Source organism: Cnephaeus nilssonii (assembly GCF_951640355.1).
Source record: "Cnephaeus nilssonii genome assembly, chromosome: 6".
Taxonomy (NCBI): domain Eukaryota; kingdom Metazoa; phylum Chordata; class Mammalia; order Chiroptera; family Vespertilionidae; genus Cnephaeus; species Cnephaeus nilssonii.
Genome location: NC_137077.1, coordinates 89,341,405 through 89,353,720, shown reverse-complemented (window position 1 = coordinate 89,353,720; position 12,316 = coordinate 89,341,405). Strand labels below are relative to the sequence as shown.

Sequence of the window (12,316 nt, the reverse complement as noted above, 5' to 3'; positions counted from 1 at the left end):
AAAAGGGTGTTTGGCAAACTGTCCTGGCCATGTTGATGTCCCCTATGCAGAAAGACCAGGAGGCCACAGGGTGGGGGGATGGCACAGAGATTAACCTGAGAGGAGGAGAGAGCCCAGGAGCCTCGTGGTTACGCTGACAGGAGCACTCAGTGGCCTCTAATATCAGTTATCCCTTTAACGTTTTCAAGGGAAGGAGGAATGATAACCGAGAGAAGGTCAGAGAGGCCAGAGTTTATCCCAGAGTCTCTCGGGTAGTAAGCGAGAGAGCCGGGGCTAGAACTCAGTTCTCCTGCCTCCTCAGATAGTGCTCCCCTATTGCCCTGAATGGCCTTTGTGAGCTGTACAGAGCCTCCCACCTGCTCCTGTCTTCTCCCCTGCCTAGCTTTCTGCTTAGCCCAGCCCCAGGTGGGTCAGGCTCTGGGCATGGGCTGGAGGCTGCTCGGCAGTGTTGCTGACTCGCCCAGCACGCACAGCACCTGTCCTACGTGAGTACAGATCCTGCTGGAGTCCAGACGCGGGCTTATCCTCATCTCTTCTTACCTGGCATGAGGTCTGGGCCAAGGAAGGACTGCGTAGGGAGTTGGTGGAGGGGCTCTCGGCAGGGGCTCCCGTCCATCTGGGAGGTATATATAGCTCTGAGCTCAGGCCCGGTGTGTGGGATGGACCCCAGGGAGGCAGAGGAAGAGGGCCAAGCTGACTCAGACACATCTCACTGAGGCTGCTCTCCTCTGTCTTCTCCTCTCCCTTCGGAGACCCACTCTTGCCATCCTCCTGTGCCCAAGCCCCTGAGAGCCCTGGTCTTTACACTCCCCCACATCTAGAGGCCACCTGCTGTTTTCCAGGTGGCGACCCAGTGGGGCACAGGATGGGAGCTGAGAATAAGCAGTAGGAAGAAGGCTTGGCTGAAGGACAAACCGCCTCTCGAGTGCTCAGAGGAAGGTTCTAGACCTGCCGACTCCGAGGACAGGCGTAGGCCTGCTCTCAGCCCTGGTCCTGCACGCCCAGGGAAGCACGCTGTCGACGGCCAGGCAGACATGCAGATGCCATGCACAGCAGCAGGACAGATTAACGCCTGTTATTTCTGAGCCCAGCCTCCCACACTTGTGGACCGGCTTCCAGGCCAGGGCTGCTAGCCCTCTCCTGTTCACGGCTGCTTTCATTTTTGCCCTGTCACTGTGTAACCTTTGCCCTGGCACTGACACACGCTGATCATTCTGACCGCCTTCAGCCAGGCCTTGGCCTCTGGCCCCATGGGCAGGTGTGGGAAGGTGAGCACGGGGCAACTTCTCTCCTCCATCTGCCCTCGCACCCTGCCTTTCCCTCTCCAACAGCTCTGCCCTGGCCCTGCTGTCTTGCTTTCTCCCTCCTGCTTGCCAGAGCCTGTGGCTGGCTCTGTCTTGTTCTGTGCATTCCTTTTTGCACCCCCATGCATCTCGCCCTCCTGGCAGTTGCTCTTAAATCTTTCTGCCTCTCTTCTCTCTCTCTATGTCTCTCTGCTTCTCTTCTTGCTTTCTCCTCTGTCTGACCAGGTGCCTGTGGCCTAGACTGCCCATTCCTGTTAGCAGTCGGTCAGTTCTTAACACGTGCCCACCACTCTGAACCAGGCTGGGGCTGAGGTCTGTGGTCTAAACAGTTTCATAGTTTAAGGGGAGAGGCAGGAGAACCATCTTTGGAAAGTAAATTAATGACACTTACATTGCACACAGCCATTAAACCAAAGGGAATTTTAATGGAAGGAAGTGGCACTTGAGCTGGTAGAGGAGGGAGGTGTGTGCTCAGACAGAAGGGAATGAGCATTGGCCCAGAGGCGGGACTTTGCATGGTGATTTTGGGAGAGCTGGACAAAGCACTGTGATAACGGACTACCAGAGGTGAAGGGAATCCTCATTTTGGATTGTTACACAGCTAATGAGAGATGGAGTAGGGACTGGACCCAATTGGGGCTCTTGTCATTGAGATGATAAGACACGGGTCCAGGGAACCGCAGACGAACTTCTCCCCTACCCACCTCCTGGCCACGTTGCTTGAATCCTTCCATGCCCTTTGCTTGGTCACCCTCGGTTTCCAACTCCTTCCATGCTCTCCTTTCTGGCTTAGAACCCGGATCTGTGCTTCTGGAGGCCTGATGATGTGAGCCGAGCTTTCAATTCGCTCTCTGTTCCAGTAGCCAGTGTGACCGTGGGCAGGGTGTTCTCAGCATCGTTTCCTCATTTGTAAAATGGGGATGATAATGATACTACCTTTTGGGGGGTATGCTTATTTATTTTATTGTGGGGAAAATATACGTTACATAAATGTCACCATTTTAATCATTTTTTAAGTTCAGTGACATTAAATACATTTACATTGTTGAGCTGCCATCAGCACCATCTGTCTCCAGAACTTTTTCATGCTCCCCAACAGAAACTCCACACCTAATTAAACACTAAATCCCTATTCCCTTCTCCTCCAGCCTGGTAACTTCTTCTCTCTTTTTAAAGTATATTTTTATTGATTTCAGAGAGGAAGGGAGAGGGAGAGAGAGATAGAAACATCAGTGAAGAGACATGCTTGATCAGCTGCCTCCTGCACGCCCCCTACTGGGGATCAAACCCAGGACCGTTCAGTCCACAGGCTGATGCTCAATCCACTGAGCCAAACCGGCTAGGGCATCCTGGTAACTTCTATTCGGTTTTCTGTTTATGAATTTGACTCTTCTAGGTACTTTATAGACGTAGAATTGTGCAGTATTTGTCCTTTTGTGTTGGGCTTATTTCACTTAGCACAGTATCTTCAAGGTTCATCTGTGTTGTAGCATGTGTCTGTTCTTTATTATATCCTCTGTTGTAAGGATATACCACATTTTGCTCATCCATTTATCTGTTGATGGACACTTGGGTGTTTCTGCCTTTTGGCTGTTGTAAATACCATTGCAATGAACATAGGTATACAGGTACTGAGTTTCTGCATTCAGTTCTTTGGGTATATACCTAGAGGTGGAATTGCTGGATCATGTGCTAATTCTTTAATTTTTTGAGGAACTGCCACACTATCTTCCACGGTGGCTGCACCGTTTTACATTCTACCAACAATGCACAAGGGTTCTAATTTCTTCACATCCTTGTCAACACTTACTATTTTCCATTTTTTTAAATAGTCATCCTTTGGGCGTGAAGTGGTGCCTCATGGTTTTGATTTGCACTTCCCTAATGATTAGTGATGTTGAGGTTCTTCTCACATGTTTATTGGAAGAAGACACTACCTTTTAGTGTTGTTCCTGGGATGAGAGCACATAAGACGTGCCCAGTGAACGGTACTTGGGTATAGAGCTGACTGGTACATGTCTGCCCTCAGGAGCTCACATTTGATTGAGGGAGTCAGACAGGAGCTCAGTGACTTTGGACAAGTACTGTGAGAACGGTGCAGACCTCATGCACTAGGGCTTGGAGGCCGGAGTGGGCACACCCACTTGGGTGGGAATCAAGGAAGTTTCTTGGACCGGTGGCCTTGAAGGCTGGATAAGATTTCACCAGAAACCTCAGAGCCCTCCAGGGACAATGGTGGTACTAGCTCAGATGTCAGGCCTAATCACTGCCTTCTCAGGCTTCAGGCACAAGTTTCTCCACAAATAGCCTCCTCCTCCTGCAGGTGTTTATGGCTTCAGCTGATCCCTGCACATAGGGATGGGCTGGTTGTGGAGGAAGGGCCAGCCTCCTCCCGTCCTAGTCTGCAGTCTTTGGTGGTGAGGCTCCTGCCCTCAAGTTCTCAGCCTGTTCCAATTTTGAAGACTAATAACATCAGTTATAACAGGACCTTATTCACTATATGAATAACAATAGCTTTCTTTACTGACCTTCTGCCAAGTGGCAGGCGCTTTACTTACTTTATGCCATTTAATATGTGGCCAGGGAGGGCTGATGTAGAAAGGGAGTCAGTACAGAGGAAATGAGATACAGAAATGACTGAGACAGGATCTTGCAGGTGGGATAGCAATTTTAGTGGTAATATATGGCTGAGGAAAAGCCTGGGGTGGTTGACAGGGTGTGTGGGGAAGTTAGGAAAAGGTGGTGGTGACCTGTGGATCCTACATTGGGAATGCCCTACCGTCAGCCTGTGAGGAGGCCAACGCTCCCTTCTGCATCGGCAGTCCTCACCCTGGTAGGGTGGGGCCGTGGATGTGAGCTGGGGATTGTTGGACACATGTCCTCTGACAGATGGGCCAGAGTCTGGTGGGTGTCCTTCCTAGCCCCACCCAGGTCTTCTCTGGGGTTGGCCAAAGCCACCTGCCACATTGCAATGCCCAGCTGCCCAACTGGCCTCCACCAAGGTCCAGGCTGGCTTCCTGCTGCCCCAGCATGTGCTCTCACCCACCAGGGGGAGAAGGCCTGGGGTCTTACACCTAGTGGCAGAGCTGGGTCAGGAGACAGGTGTCTTTCCCTCCCACTGACTCTTGGATTTTCTACTAGTTTCTGACTGTCCTTGCTCTTCCTTGGCTGTCCTCACTGTGGTTTCAGGGCTCTACCTCAGGGTACGTGCTCCCTACTTCTCTCTGCCTCTACCCCTGACTCTGTGGGCTTCTTGATGTCTACATTATTTAGAGCCCATTGGCTTCCATCAGCTCTGGGTACCACACTCCGTGAGAGAGTGACCATAGGTGGGCAGGCTCTTGGGCCTGGGTCAGGGCGAGGGGCAGTCAGACATCACCAAGGATTGACTTCATGCAGAGACCCAGGGAACTGGGGCTCAGTACAGAGAGGAGGAACAGAACGGTGTCTTGCAGAGAAAGCTGGGCATCCATAGGAAAGAGCAGTCATAATGGAATAATTGTGAAGTCTTAGACATGGATATTTTGTGGCCCCTGAGACCCTAAGAAACTGTGACATTGAATAAATCACATTCTCTCTATGGGCTTCAGTTTCTTCCTTAGGCTAGACAGACTGTCTGGGGTCACCAGGTCCAGCCCCTGCTTCTGTGAGAGATAGACCTTGATCCCATGTTAAATAGAAGTAATGCTGAGCAATAGTTAAGAGATAGACTCTGGAACCAGGCTGCATGGGTTTGAATCTCAAACACATGCTGGTCTGTGACCTTGAACCTCAGTTTCCCTGTCTGTAAAGGGAAGGTGACAGCCCCAGCTGCATAAAGCTATTGTAAAGATTGAAAGGGCAAGTGCAAATAAAGCTGTTAGAGTATGCAGTCTTTGTTTGCACACGTACCTGGCACATGGAAGTGCTCAATACGTGTTCATCGTTGTTACTATTATTACAAGGGTGAAAGCAACTAAGCCTGGATTAGATGTCAGCTGGCCTGGAGGCAGTAGAATGGCTGGGTTGACCTCTGGAGGAACTCTGATTGCAGGAAGGAAGCTGTTCGGTCCCTCTTGGCTCAGTATGCCCACAGAAACCCAGCACTGCAATCCCACCCAAGAGGGAATTCTCAACTGCTAGCATTACTTCCAACAAGCAGCATGAGACTGGATGGAAGCGGTCTGAGATGAGCCTGCAAGGGAGCGGAGAGTGCAGCTCCAGAGAAGGGGAGGGAAGAAACACAATCTGAAACATTTACAGCCAGCTTAGCCAGACTTAGACCCCTTGGGTTTGGCTCCTTGGCCCCACTGCTGACCTCTTGCCCAGGGTCAAGGTGGCCTGTCTGGTCGTAGAGCTCCTGAATGCTGCTTAGAGGTCAGAGGTAGTTGTGGGGTTGAGTTGGACTTGGTCTTCATGTTCTGGGGCTCCTTGTACAGGAGGCGGGTCATCTGGGATGTCTGGAGGAAGGGTCTCGGCCCCTGTGAAGGGCATGGGCATGCGCATGGGCTGCTGCAGAGGAGACACTCTCGGGGGCCAGGAGTTCCCATTCACTGAGCATCTTCTCTGTGCCACTTGCAGAGGCTGAGCCAGGACTCACACCCAGGCAGGCAGTCCTAGACCTGCTGGTGGATGGTCTGGGTGAGATTTTTTGACCTGTTTCCTCTTCTAGCAAACAGATATAATTGCCTGCCTTTTTGTAGGGAGGGAGGTGGGTTTTCTATGAAGTTAAATGAGGCTCATGCTTGCATGGGCCCCTTCCAAATCCCTAAACTACTTTTAATTTGTAAAGTAGTTTTATTGACGTATAGTCGCTGTACACTAAACTATACATATTTGAAGTGGACAGTTTGATACGTATTGATGGATGAATACACCTGTGAAGCCATCAGCACCATCAAGAGAGTGAACATCTCCATCTTAACCTAAAATGATCTTAACTTAATTTTGTATTTGTATTTTAAGTTCTTTTTCTCAAAGAGAGCCTTCCAATTTTTAGATGCTTTAGGCCCCACCAAAATCTGGATTTGCTCCTGTATAGGGAGACTCAACTGAGACCAGGGTAAGAAAGCACTTTGAAAGTTCTGTCTGGCTAATCAGAAGTACAATGGAACCTCAGCTCTCAAACTTCATTCATTCCAGAAGGCTGTTCAAGAAGTGATTTGTTTGAAAACCAAACCATTTTTCCCCATCCTATATAATAAAGATATAATATGCAAATGGTCGTTACACTGTGAAATGTAACGACCGACTGCGTAATGACCGGATCACGGATCAGCAGGAGGGTGGGGCAGCGAGCTACAAGCGGGCAGTGGAGAGCTACAGGAGGGGGCAGGGCAGCAAGCTATGAGGGGGGTGCCAGGGGTGGAGGGAGCTATAGGAGGGCGGGGCAACGGGCAGAGAGCTACAGGAGGGCAGCAGCAAGTTACTGGCTACAAGCGGGCAGTGGAGTGCTACAGGAGGGGCAGGGCAGCAAGCTATGAGGGAGATGGGGGGAGCTACAGGAGGGCGGGGCAGTGGGAGGAGAGCTACTGGAGGGCGGCAGCGAGCTGCTGGTGAGCTACTGGCGCACGGATTCGTGCGCAGGGCTACTAGTTAGAAATAATGTAAATTATTCTGTTCCAGACCCCCAAATGATTCCCTGTTTTAACCTTTCTTATATACAATATATGTGTAATGTACTGTTTAATCTGTAAATAAACACTTCTTAAATTTATTGAATCACGCCCTATTAGCCTTAAAGAAATCACGTTCAGTACTCGATCCAGGGGTGTCAGCATGCAGCATCTTTGCTTGCTCATATATCACTGTCTCTGAAATGCTGTCACTGGCTAACTGCTTCCCCTTTATCCAAATCAACAACAGTTTTTCTACCTCTTCAATTGCCTGTGATCATTGTTTCTTTCACACACTTAGCAACATTAGCACTCTTGATGGCCTCGTTATGTTTAAAAATTGTGCTAGTAGTTGATTTCCCCAGCAACTAAAGCATTCTCTGCTTTGTTTGTTGCCTGAGAGATGCTTTTTGTCGTATAAGACATTAGAGAAATGAGGTTTGACTATAAAGAGTTATTTCATTTATTTAACTCGCACCTTTCCCTTAGAAGCTAAAGCACTTTATGGGACATCTAACCAACATCCCATCATCCTTCTCTTGTCATTCATTTAACAAATATTTATTGGGAGCCTACTATTTGCAGGCAGTTTCTAGGTGTAGAGCAAGCATGTCAAACTCAAAGGCTAACACGGGCCAAATAAACAAGGTTTAAGTTTAGGTGGACCACAAAAAAAAAAAGAAAAGCTTCAATTTTCATAGAAACGTAGGTTTATTTCAATAGAGACATGCTGAATACAAAGGGCTGAAATACATGAGTAATCGTTAACATAAAATAATAGAACATTTTAATAAAAATTAATATTTTTTCATGAACATTAACTTACTAGACACTGAATAACTGCACAAATTAATAAGCATAATACAAATAAACTTATTTTTCTTGTTCTCCGAAAGCGAAATATTTCCTATTGCACACACCAAACAAGTCAGTACAAGACTAATGACGTGGCAATTGGCTGCTAAGATATTCACTGCTAGTATTAGTGGAGAGAAATCGTGCGCCTGTGCGTAAGGGAAATGAATGCAACACGATTATAGTAATCAGTCATGAGCAAACATTGTAGTTCGTTATTAATAATCATGTATAACAGGATATTGTAAAAATTAAGTTACAAAATTTTTATTAAAATGTTTCTTACATTATATTGGCTGGGCCGCAAAAATATTCGTTGTGGGCCACGAGTTTGACATGGTTGGTGTAAAGTATAAGTAAGTAAATAAACAGACAAAAATCCCTGTTCTGGGAGTGTGCCGCGCTCACCACAGCCATGGGTGAACCTGAGGGCAGGGGCGGTGAAGGATTAGAAAAGACAGACGAGAGAAGAAAGCTGGGACTAGGTGGGATGCTGCCATCTCTGATGGAGAGACAGCGCCACAGCCTGCAAGTCGAGTCTTTATTTTATAGCCAGATTCCAAGAGGCAAAGTACGGGCGTGGTCAAGATGTTTACAATGTTCTCATGGGTTTCGGGTTTCCAATCTACTCAATTGCATGCACCTGATCAAGCTTTGTTTGCTTGCTGCACCTCCCGCAGCCTATATCACTTAGCCATGTGGGACCACAGGCCATGAGGTCAAGCTTACAACTATAGCCTTTGTCTATAATTGTGCTGGGACTTGCACGTGGCTTTGCCTTGAGAGGATCGTGCCCTCTCATTAGTCCCAGGCTTGAACCTGTCCAAACACTGTGGCCCCTCTCCACACTAGAAGCTTTCCTCCCATGGGAGTGGGGATGGACAGTGCTCTACATGAGTATATTGATCACGTGGTATGTTAGAAGGTGCTATGGAGATTAGTGAAACCTGGAGCATAAAGGGTGAGCAGGAGGTGATCTCAGCTTTCAGTGGGGTGTTCAGGGAAGATGTCCCCAAGACAGTGGCATCTGAGCAAAGAAGCCATCAAGGACATGTGGGTCTCTGGGACAGAGCACAGGATGCACAAAGGCCCTGAGGTGGGAGTGGGCCTGGCATGTTCCAGGAACAGCGAGGAGACCCGATGGTGGGTGGCATAAGATCAGAGAGGGGCTGAGCTGGGGACCAGGTGGACACATCCTGTGGGGGCTTCCAGGACATTGTAGGGGCTTAGACACTTTTAATCTGAGGGAGATGGGAGGCCACTGGAGGGTGTTTGCGCCTCAGGATCCCTGACCACTGTGTTGAGAATAGACTGGGATCAGAGAATTCAGGTAGAAGACTTTCATCACAGTCCATGCCAGAAAGTGGGCAGGAGGTGGGGGTGGGGGGGGGGCGGGGGCGCCGGACCATGCAGGGTGAGGTATGAGAAGTGGCTGGATTCTAGATACAGTTATCTTCAGATAGAGCCCTCCGGATTCACTAGTGGACTCATCTCTTCATTCATTCATTTGACAAATACGTGCCAGGTATTGGAGATGTCGACCTGAATGGAGATGTGGCTCCTTCCTTTGAGGTGTTGGGAATTTAACAGGAAAAGGTAGACGGAGAATTGATAAGCTGCTCCCTGTGTACAAGGTGTGGGCTAGAGAAGCAGCCCTAGAACTATACCCCAGATCAGGGGTCCTCAAACTTTTTAAACAGGGGGCCAGTTCACTGTCCCTCAGACCGTTGGAGGGCCGGACTATAGTTTTAAAAAAAACTATGAACAAATTCTTATGCACACTGCACATATCTTATTTTGAAGTAAAAAAACAAAACGGCAAAAACACGCGCATGTGGCCCGCGGGCCGTAGTTCGAGGACGCCTGCCCCAGATGGTCTCCAAGCCCCTCCAAGCTAGTATCCCCTGCCTTCCCCATCCCTCCAGCTTCCCACCAACCCCAAGACTCCAGCTTGTTCTTCTCAACACCACACCCTTCAGCACTGCAACTAACCTCCCGACTCTCAGGAACCTTCTCTCTGCCTCACTCTTTTCCTTACCCCTGGACTGGTCTCTGAACTAGACTGCTTACAGGGGCCTGGAGCATTTTACATTCATTTTACAGAAAAGGAAACTGAGCTATAGAGAGCTCCATTAAGTCTGTAAAAATTTGGTTGGAAAATCTGGTGGGGAATCCTTTAAAGGGCCTGGATTTAAAGAGAAGGCAGTTGAAGGTTCATAGAGGAACCGACGTGTGGAGGTCCCATAGCTCATGTGTGGAGCTGCTGGGCTAGAGCCTGGCTCCCAGCTTCCAATTCTGTGACCCGTTTTCAGTCCCTCGTGTGATGACTTAGCTCTCTTGCCAGTGAGAAAAAAAGCATTTCTAACTGCAGCAGGAGTGCCTCTAGTGAGACATGGGGTGGGACGCTCCCTGGACCGCCCAAGGAGCCTGTGGAATACCTTGCCCTGGAAAGCTTTGAGAAGAGACATCTTGCTGGATCTCGGTTTTAGGCACAGACCAGCCCACAGGGTGGTGTCCCCAGGGTCTGGCCCTTCCCTTCCCCCTTCCCCTGACACAGACAGACCAGTGCTTCCAGGCCAGCAAGTTCTTCTGGCAGACGAGACCTCCTGAGGGTGGCCTCTTAATTCAGCCTTGGCAGTGGGGAAAGGTCAGCGGGGGGGGGGGGGGGGGGGGGGGCAGCGAGGCCTTGGCTGTGCTCTCTTTTTACAACCCAGGTGGCGGATAGCCCACTCGTTCTGCCTCCCCCTGCACCAGCAGCTTCCTTACTCATAGCCACAGCCCTCCAGGCTCAGCGAGCCCAGCAGGTCAGAGCAGGCTGGCGGCTGGGCCTTCTGGCCCCAGAGTTGAAGCAAGGAAGCGACAGCTGCCGCTCAAACCCTTTCTCCCTCCCTCTCCCCAACCTGATGCCCTTCTTTATGGTCTAATCCTCCCAGTGGTCAAGGTCCAGCTGAACGTTCCCCTGCCCACCCAGCCTGAACTGACCACTCGTTCTCCGAGCACCCTGCCTGGTGCCTGTCTGTAGCACGAGCTGGAGCTATTGTGTGGACACGTGTCTCTCCCCAGCTGGGTGTGAGCTCTTTGACCCAGGGACCCCTTTTCATAACCTCCTTTATGATAACAGGGCACTTTTCCTGGGTCTCTGGTATAGCATCAGCCTCTAGGATGTAGACCTGTTTTGACTGGTCTCCTCAGAGCCATGGGGTGGAAGTGTGGTTGGCCTGGGTTTGTTTATCTGGGTTAAGGGCCTCAGACCTCCTCTGGGGATAGGCAGTGTGTCAGCACTTATGTTCCCATGCTCCCTGCTTCACACAGACAGGACGTCTTGTAAGGGCCTGTGCGTTTGTGGAGGTGGTAGGAACTGTGGGAGTTGCACAGGGCAAGGCCAAGGCCCAGGCACTTCCTTGCAGCCTCTCAAATGTGCAGAAGGCCCGGGAGAAGTGGGAGCAGAGAGGCAGCTGGCAGGCTGTCATGGGCAGAGGGGAGGAGGTGGCCACATGATAAGGAGGAAGCTCGGAGAGGGCGCCGCAAGCTGTGCATCCAGCAGGAGGCCCTGGCCCTGGCACCTCCTTGTTCTCAGGTGACCAGCCCACCAGCAAGGCCTCAGCTTCCTCTTGCTGCTGGGAGATCCCTGGGATCCAAGGATGGCAAGAGGGAATTCGCATAGTCCTCACCCCAGGTACCCACTCAAGGTGGGCAGAGGGTGCCGGAAGGGACCTCTCAGATCCTCTCATTTGCCTGCCTTTTGTCCTTCTCCTCCCACTGATGGCTCTTTCATTCTCCACAGGTCGGAATGAGCTGATTGCTCGTTACATCAAGCTCCGGACCGGGAAGACCCGCACCAGGAAGCAGGTGGGCCCTGGGAGACGGGTATGGGTCCCCGGGCAGGCACCCCAGCACCAGCCTGCTCCCAAGGTGGGCCAGGTCCTCCTCAGGACTAAGTGTGGGCTCTCGGTGGGACCAGCTTGAATGGGCTGTCTCTTTTTGGTGTGCCACGGACAGTTCATTTTCCCTGCTGTCCCTGCTGCTATCCCTCGTTTTCCTGGGGAGTCAGCAGCCCCCTCCCCATCCTTCTCCAAGACAGCAGAGAATAGAAAGCAAAGCTTTGGAACTGCACTTTTATTTATTGCCCAGCTGTGGATTACAGGACTGAGGGCCCCTCATTGACTGACCCTTTCTTTCATTCATGCGTGCATCCATTTACTCATTTAGTCCACAGAAGTGGATTGAGGCCCATGGAGGGCTGAGGGTCAGGGACCCAGGATGGGGAGCTAGGCTGTCTGGGAAGTAGGGTCAGGAGCCTTCTCTTCTCGCCATAGGTCTCCAGCCACATCCAGGTGCTGGCTCGTCGCAAAGCCCGTGAGATCCAGGCCAAGCTAAAGGTAAGGCCCCCGGCAGTTGTGGGAGGAAGAACCTAGAGCACAGATGGGGCCGTTTTGGGAAGCTGGGGCTCTTTTTCCAGCAGGAAAAGGCTTCCCTTTGTGTTTAGGGGCTGGCTGCTTGTGTGTAGAGCCAACATGCTTCTTGGTATTGGGGAGAGTGGGATTCAGCCTATAACCTCTCCTA

General features: G+C 50.5%; 1 protein-coding gene across 2 annotated transcripts in view; it reads left to right on the top strand.

Moving 5' to 3' along the window:
• TEAD4 (TEA domain transcription factor 4) overlaps positions 1 to 12,316 on the top strand; it is a 72,194-nt gene that overhangs the window by 32,106 nt on the left and 27,772 nt on the right. For both annotated transcript variants that reach the window (XM_079775033.1, XM_079775032.1), the window contains exons 3-4: positions 11,538 to 11,602; positions 12,070 to 12,132. In XM_079775033.1, coding sequence (XP_079631159.1) covers positions 11,538 to 11,602; positions 12,070 to 12,132 — 128 coding nt within the window. The remainder of the gene's footprint in view (positions 1 to 11,537; positions 11,603 to 12,069; positions 12,133 to 12,316) is intronic.